The sequence below is a fragment of the Alligator sinensis genome, unplaced genomic scaffold (genome assembly GCF_000455745.1).
Source record: "Alligator sinensis unplaced genomic scaffold, ASM45574v1 scaffold633_1, whole genome shotgun sequence".
Taxonomy (NCBI): Eukaryota; Metazoa; Chordata; order Crocodylia; family Alligatoridae; genus Alligator; species Alligator sinensis.
In genome coordinates, this window is record NW_005842280.1 from 177,020 (window position 1) to 185,821 (window position 8,802).

The 8,802-nt window shown below is 41.1% G+C and overlaps 1 protein-coding gene across 3 annotated transcripts in view; it reads left to right on the forward strand.

The window, feature by feature from the left end:
* Window positions 1-3,521, forward strand: part of MRPS10 (mitochondrial ribosomal protein S10) — an 11,234-nt gene extending 7,713 nt beyond the window's left edge. For all 3 annotated transcript variants that reach the window (XM_014521958.2, XM_006027971.1, XM_025209296.1), the window contains exons 4-7: window positions 454-593; window positions 1,274-1,382; window positions 2,319-2,408; window positions 2,736-3,521. In XM_014521958.2, the coding sequence (XP_014377444.1) occupies window positions 454-593; window positions 1,274-1,382; window positions 2,319-2,408; window positions 2,736-2,822 (426 nt within the window). In that variant the 3' untranslated portion in view covers window positions 2,823-3,521. The remainder of the gene's footprint in view (window positions 1-453; window positions 594-1,273; window positions 1,383-2,318; window positions 2,409-2,735) is intronic.
* Window positions 3,522-8,802: the final 5,281 nt, after the last annotated feature.

Here is an 8,802-nt window from a genome sequence, read left to right on the forward strand (position 1 = left end):
GAAGAACTTCTTCACAGTTAGAGTGGCCAAAGTCTGGAATGGGCTCCCAAGGGAGGTGGTGCTCTCCCCTACACTGGGGGTCTTCAAGAGGAGGTTGGATAGGCATCTGGCTGGGGTCATCTAACCCCAGCCCTCTTTCCTGCCTATGCAGGGGGTCGGACTCGATGATTTATTGAGGTCCCTTCCGACCCTAACATCTATGAATCTATGAACTTCATAGCTTTAAAATGTTCAAAACTTATTGAGCCATGCACATCCCTGTCAGCCTCAATAGAACTGGCAACAATGGGTAAACAATTTAACAGGATTAAGATGAAATGAGGTTGAGCTGCTAGCAGTGTTTTCTCCTGTTTGGCATAGGGTGTACAAGTTTTTTAAAAGTGTAGTGCATTTATTAGCAAAGGATGGTGTATAGCTGCAATTTACTAGCTTTACTCTACTTGCAAATTACAGGTATCCATTTCAGATGAACCAGACACATTATACAGGAGACTGTCAGTTTTAGTTAAAGGCCATGACAAAGCTGTGTTGGACAGTTATGAATACTTTGCAGTGCTTGCTGCTGAAGAACTTGGACTCTCTATTGAAAAAGTGTAAGCAAGTGATTTCTAACATCAGCATTAGCTGCTCCTTGTACTATATATATCCCTAGTATGGGAACGCATAGTAAATATGAAGTGTTGCTTTACACATTTTGTTCATATTAGACTTGTAACTATTAGGATTATATTTTGGAGTTTTTTATTAGGGTTTGTTACAAAATTCTACATGGGTTTTCAAGAAACAGTTTTATTCAGTGCTTGTAGAATAGATATTCCAGAGCATTTTAGAAAGCATTAGTGTACACATGTGAACTGAAAGCGGCCACAGCTACTATGCACTCAGCATTATTTTAGATAAAGAAACAGGTCTAACAGAAAATGGATTCTTATCTGGGTTTTCATTCCTTTTCTAAGAAGTATTGTTTCAGTTATGCTGTAAGAACAGAATTACTGAAGGAACATGTGTTCCCTAGTTATGGTTGTCACATACATTAATTAAATGCTCCTGTTTTCCTTTCTTGAGTTTTTTCAGTAGGATCTTTGTTTTTAAGCCAAATACATCTCCCATCAGTGGGTCTGATACTAAAATGTATCAGTATTTCACACTGCTTCATATACATGTATTATGTAGGGATGCTGGTGCTTTGTTCTAGAGGCATGCATTATGGATACTATTTGTAATTTACAATATGGGTATGGATATAAATGTAATACAAACTTGTGCTTGTTAGGTATGAACCTCCTAGGAAGATAGAACGAATGACTCTTCTAAAATCGGTACACGTTTACAAGAAGCATAGAGTTCAGTATGAAATGAGGACATATTACAGATGTCTAGAAGTGAGTATGTGGGGTGAGGACTGATAGTATTTGCCTCCTGGCTGGTCCTCCGCGAATCAGCGGTGGAAGGCAAAAATTGTTCCATATTTAAAACTGGTTTTTGCCCCCCGCCCCTGATCATGGGTGAATGGCAAGGCCCTCCACCAATCAGCGGGGGGGGGGAGGGGGACGACGACGACCTGCAAAGTTAAAGAAGCTGCTGCGTGGCCCACTTCCACTGCAAATTCAGTAGGTCCCTACTTATTGCAAACTACTGTTGGCTAGGCAGTGTTATACAGGAAACCCTCGCCCTTCACGGATTCACGATTCGTGGTTTTGAATATTTGCGGTGCAAATATTCGAACCCACACTCTCTCACCGCACGCTCTTGACATGCTCCCCCGCAGTCCTGGCAGTGTCTGTGGGAGCTCTGTGCTTGCCACCGCCAGGCTCCCGCCGCCATTCATGAATGTATTTGTGTATTTCCCTATTCACAGGGATCCCCAGAACGTATACCCCCACAGAAGGCGAGGGTTTCCTGTACTTCATGCACCTATTAGGATGCAATTTGAAAGTCATTGTCACTGCACATGTTTCTATACTGCATCTCTTTCTCTATATGAATTACTGACTTTTTGGAAAATACAATTAATTAACAAAAAGGCCACCATTGGCATTCTGTGTTCTTCCAGAGTCAGGGACTGCCATTTAATATACATTTTTATAGGGCCATCACAATAGGACCCTAACAGAGTTAGGCCCCTAGGCATTAACGCAATAAAGATGTTTGGGAGTACAGAACAGAGGAAAAATCTTTGAGATGATGGAAGAAATGAACCCTTCACTATGCTGCTGTAGCATTTCTAACACTTCGTAGATCTTCCCCCTGGAGTATACAGTTGTACAGATAAAATAATTTAATTAGTAGTATGTAATTAACACACTTTTTTCTTTTAGCTAAAACACTTAACTGGCAGTACAGCTAATGTTTACTTGGAATACATCCAACGAAACTTACCTGAAGGGGTTGCCATGGAAGTAAAAAAGGTAACGTGGTTTGTTTTTTGGGTTGTTGTTTTTTTTTGGGGGGGGGGGGGGGGGGCGTTGAATCTGTGGAACTCCACTGCAGAGTTTCTCTGTTGGGGAGAGGGGACTAGGAAGTGAAGGAACCAGATAGTGGAGAACATTTTGGCATGCGGAGGTGGGGGAGTTGTGCTATTCTTAAAATTACTTTGGCCAGGACCTGATAATTTTGGAATTGAATTCATATAAATGTGAATACAGCAAAGAAGATTAGATTATTCCCTTAGAATAATTCAATTGAATGTAAACTGCTAAGTGAAATCTCAGAATATTTATTTGTCTTGTTTTTAGACCAAAATAGAAAAGCTACCTGAACATATTCAGAAACCAATATGGGGGACACTGCCTCAAGTAGAAGAAACTGTAAATGAGTCATGAATTCTTCATATACTTCAGCTCTTCCCAGTCTCTGTTGGTATGGGAAGGTCAATTATTTTTTTATCTAAACTTAACATTAATATTTCATAGGACTGCAAATCCTGTTTTGATTTACAAACATAATATAAAACCATGATGAAGATAGAGATGTCCATGTCAGCCCGTGTGAAATTATTTTGGATCCTAGCTCCAGGAACATGTTTTTGACCAACAGCTTATCATGCATTGTCTTGTTCTCTTAAGTTAATCAAAGTTTTGTATATTAAAAAACAAAAGACTTGAGCTATGTGTTCTACAGAATCCATTCCATTCATCATCTTGCTTGAATAGTCTCCTGTGTGAGGGGGTACATTTCTCTTATACTTAGTATTTAGCAAGGTATTGAAAAAATGAGAGAACTTCATCAACTCTTAAATGTTGGTATCTTCACTTGAGCAATTGTAAATGTGAGACTTGAATGTCTGTATTTCTAGAGGAGAAATCAGCAACAGAAAGGCTATTTCTGCAGTGCAACTTCTTTATTTCTATTCTTTGCACAGTTCTTGACAAGATATGCAGGTGATCCCATCTTTTGAATATCTCAAGCAAAATGATAACACCCAGGAAGTAACAATTCAGCAAAAATGTAGTCTTATTAGAATGATTAAGAGCAAACTCTTGCTGTTTGCTACAGTTCTTATAAATAAACTGCACTTCAAAACTGAACATACTATTTCTGTCCAGATAGTATACAAGCAGGATGCAGAGAAAAATCATTATCTGTAACAGTGTCATTCGATTCTGTCCATAGGAGTAATAACTCGTATAAAAACTAGCATATCAGTCACTGGTTTGCATGACCTTTTCCATGGATATGGAAAACAAAACACTTCCATAGGTATTGCTGGGGTTGTCCAGTTATTAGGGTACTAAACAAGAACTCAAAGCTTTTCTCTTTCATACTGTCCTGTGTGACTTTGCATGAGTCACTTAAAGAAGTACAGAAGCACTTTGAAAGGAGGAGCAAAACCCCACACTGCTGTCTCTCAAACAGTGGTTGTTTGCTCCCTCTAATGGAGAGGGAGGTCACAGTAGAGTGCCAGCCCAAGGGTAGTAGATATTTCAGAAACATCCATTAACTGTTTTTCTATTGTTCAGCATTTGGAGACTAAAGTAGTAAGCCTCTTATTGTGAATGGATCACTCGGCTTTTCTCATCATGTTTCACACTTCTTACATGCTCGCGTTACCTATTAAATAAATTGGGATTTGGGGATTGGTCTCCCCACTCTCCCTTGAAAATGGGTTTTCTGGCAAAAGAGGTTCAACCTCTGCCATCCTTGGGCTGCCAGAAAGCATGTAGATGTTTTCTCTTAGTTTGACAACCTGTTGTATTTAGTCAAATCAGATGTTTATTTTACCATTAGCTCCGTAGTGGGGGAAGTCTATGTTTACAGTTAAAAGCAACAGCAATGATATGGCCAGATTGTGTTCTCAGAATTTAATAAATTCCAGCATCTCGATCCCACCCTGTAAATTTAAGAAGAAAGGCGGTTGAAGAGCCAGGAGAACAGGGCTCCAACACTGGGTTTTTGGCAAAGGAGGAAGTGGAGCTATAGTGATGAGCTTCAGATCTGTGAGAGAAGTTCATAAAGCATATCAGAAGGGCCACTTTCTGCCTGAGGAATAACAACTACTCCCCAGCAACTTCCAAAATCTGAGCAGTAGGAGCCTTGGAGTGTTGCTAACTTGTGCATCCCTTCCCCCTCTTTGCCTCCCATTCTACCATCACAATGCAATTATATGCCTGTCTCTACTGCTTAATTCACCTGATGAGATGCAGAGAATAATTTGGAGTATTCCTGCCAGATCCAGATACTGGGATGTTGGAACATTATGATCAGGGCCTCTATAGGATTCTGAACTGAGAGGCAACAATACACTGCCATTAGAGCTTGCAGTTCCCTGCAATGAAAGTCTTTCCAGCTTGAAACAGTCAAAAAGCCATAAAGCTGGCTTCAAATCAGGTTATTTTCATTTGCAATCTAGGGCCACATCTAGGGCAAACATGCAATATGTGGCACTGCGCACACATGCAGGTGTGCCCCTGCCTTGCAGCATGGAAAGGAGTGGTTTGACTCCAGAAAATCCCAGGGTCAAAAAAGGCCACGCCAGAAAAAGCAGGGCAGTGCATGTGGCGGCAGCGCACCACACTCCAGCTGCTGGCCAGGCTTCCTGCCATGGCTGCAGCCCCGGGACGCCCCCAAGACCTCGGGTAAGGCTGCTCAGACCAGCACAGTTGCTGGTCCCAGGCTTCCCTACCCCACTCGAAGTGAGCTGCTGTGTGCCAGAACACACATGGCAGGAGTGTTCCCCAGGCACAAGTAGCAACGGCACAAGGTGTGCTGCTGCTACTTGTCCCTGGGGAAATAAATGTCCATGCTCCTCTGGACATGCCCTAGGAGGCTTTTGGTGTCATGCTTTCCATTTTGTTCCAAAAGCATAAGGGGTAGAAATGCAAAATAAAAAATACAAAATAAAATAAAAAAAAAACCACATATCTACCCTACTAACTGTAATGGGTAATGCCTTTAAACCTGAGATTCCCCAGATAGAATCCTAGCAGAACTCCAGAAACTCTTTCAACCAGCAAAAATGTCACGTGTTGAAAAGATGCCTGAGGAATCTGGAGAAGCAAGGGATCAGCATGGCTGACTCGTGATTTTTCAAATCTTAAATGATGAACTAGTCTGTGATAGATTTTTAACTAGAATGCTCAGAGTGCTCACTCTAGGCTCTACCTAGAACTGTAAGTGCACAAAGCTAATGAACAAACTAACATTCAAATGAAAAACATAGGTGGAGCAGAGAAAAAGATCATTCATTAAGAACAAGGAAACTAGGAAAATGCAAGCAAATACTCATCAAAACTCATGCAAAGGCAAATGCACAAATTACAGAGTAATTTGTGACAAAATGCAAAGGCAAACTGGAAAAAGGTAAAGAAAAACATGAGAATACTTAATGCCCTGCATGCATTTATTTATTAGATTTATATCCCATCCTATCCAGTAGGCTCAGAGTGGTTTACAACAAACAACCCACAGATGGTGATGGATGCTTTGCAAGAGCTGCAACAAGAGAAATAATTGTCAAACCGTGTATGTGCACACGTGCACCAGCCACCTTCTCCAGGTAGCCCGGTTATTAAGAGGCTGAGATTTTGCACGTTTGACAATGCAGCATGAAGCAGCAAAAATATAGTATTACAAACAATAAAATAGAAGCAAAGACTGCATACAAATAGGTAACAGTACCAAGTAAACACTGGGGCATTAGTGAATATGCCTAGTGACAAAGGTTTTCTTTGTTATGCAAAACTGCAATGAAGCACAGACAAATTAAAATTACACAGTAGCACAATCATAATGTCACAAGGCCAACATAATTTACAAGCACAGTACCAAGTGAAAGTATCAAACGTGTGCCAAACCTGAACAATTTCTTGAGCTAGAATGGTTAAGCCATGCCAATTTTTGTAGCCAACAGTATTGCCTTTTGACTCCAGCCCAAAGGACCTGGAACCTATTTACAGCTGTGTTGACTGAATGAATGCATGAATTCAAAGCAGGGTTCAAACTTGCACCTTTAGAACCAACAAGATTCCCTAGCTGCATTATCTTGATGTAGGCAGAACAAATTTGTTCTAAAGCCTTACCTAACATGAGGTCAGAGAAATGGACCTGCAATGGTTACCCAGGTTACTTTCTCTCTTCTAAACGATAGGTTCAAAAGTTCATTACACATGATTATCCAGTCATGGGTTACTCCCATCGCTTGACAGATTTGTTCAAATTACTCATGCCTGAATCTTCAATTTCATGTGCCAGTTCATTCAGAATTCTGGGAAGCAGCTTATCCAGTTCCCATTTCCTTCTGGGTTGAGATCATTAAGCACTTTTTGTTTTGCCACAATTAATATTGTAGCAATTTCCACATCCTTATACCTTTTATAGCTGTCTTGTCTTTGTTACTGTACTGAAACGTGAATAATTCATTTCATTCCTATATACCGATACTCTACCCCTTTGTCACTGAAGAACTGCCTTGCTGCAAAGCAGTGAAGAATTTCGGCCAACATGGTATCTAAAGCACTGTCATTTCAAGCAGTGGATCCCAATTTGCTTGCACTGAGTTTGTACTGTGTAGGAATTCAGTCATTTGACAGTGTTGCCACAACACTGCAGTTGAAACAAACAGACTGTACAAACCAAAGAATACTGCAAAAAACAAAGAAAATAAATGTTAAGACGCACAAACTGAGTAATAGTCCTGCAGAGAGGGCTTTAGTATCAAGCCTATCATCTTATTAAGATGTACACATACCTTGGTGTCTACAGCCATGCTACACCAGTCATTGTGGATGGAGTAACATCAAAAAAGGAAGAGACAGGCAAAGGCCAAAAAACCTATTACAACCATCAAGCTGAAGGATTCCCCCCCCCCACACACACACACACACACACCTGAACAACTAGGAAACTTAGCATCAGACTATTTCCTGGGGGCATATCCTGCACTTGGAAAGAAGCTTCATGGGCTGAACAGGTAAGTCAGAACAGCTACTGTTCTCAGTGGTGGTAGATGACAGAACAAGGGAAGCTTAGGTTAGTTATATATTAGGAAAAACTCTCACAAGGAGGGTAGTAAAGCACTGGAACAGATTACCCAGAGAGACTGTGGAATCTCCATCTGTGGAGGTTTTTAAGACCCAGCGAGACAAAGCTTTGACTGGGATGATATAGGTGGGGATGGTCCTGCTTTGAGTAGGGGGTTGGACTAGGTGACCTCCTCAGGTCCCTTCCAACCCTCATTTTCTATCATTCTGAGTCTTTGTTGACATACTATAGGAGCAAGGTACTCGCCAGGTACAGCAGATACTTCACCAAAACCGCAAATACATTTGCACGCTATGAATCCAGAACAAGGACACAGCTATAGTGCAATATGCAGCTGAGACTTGATCAGCTGGACACAGGCTACCGAGTGACTGAATGATATCAGAACACTCTTAAAACACCACTTCACCAGTCAGACTCCTTTTACTGCAAGAAGGGTTTGCACTTGCTTCTGTGTCAAATGTCCTGCAGGGTAAACATAAGACTGTACAACATTAAAGCAAGGAAGAACAAACCTCCCAAAGAGGGAAATGATTTTGTTGCCAAAAAAGTTAAGCATTCTTGTATAGTTTCTAGTCCTCCCATAGTCTAGTATGATTGTGTATAAGAATTTAGAGAACTTTGCTTTCAGGAAGTGCTTGGGGAGAGAAAATAGCACAAGTGGAGGAAGGTCAGAATGTTGTACTTGTTTCCTTCTCTTGTCAGTGAACACTGAACAGGAGATACTGAGGGGAGGTAGACAGACTGCATGACAGAGGAGTCAAGTAATAGAAATGATATTAGGTATAGTACAATGAAGTGCAAGTTCATGCACTTAGGCCTAACAAGAATTTCTAGACAGAAAGCTCATGAAAAATGAGAGTTGCAATGAATTCATCAAAATATGACCATGAGCCTCACCTTGAGTAAGTTCTTCACTGTACCTTTCAACTGGAGGGGCTCAAAGCCATATTAAAAGACACCTGCTAAATCTGTTGGAGATTCCCTGAAGGAGACTACTGTTGTTCTGACCCTGCTTTACACTGACAAGAAAAAGCCACTACCTACAGAAAACCCCTTCTGACAGGCTCTCACTACCTACTCCCATCTAGAGAAGGATAGCCAACCAGTCCAAGCTATCTTAGCAAATGGCCCTCTCAGCAAATGGGGCAGCCTCTCAGTGCTTTACCTTATTGGTTGAGTCTTTAGATCTTCTGTCAAGAAAGTACTGTTTTTAAGGCTGAGGTGAAGGTGAAGGTGTTTTTAAGGCTGAGGTGATTGTAAAGGTAAACAGTGGGATTTGTTGTGCAGCTTGGGAGTCCCCCAGCACACAGGCAACTGTGA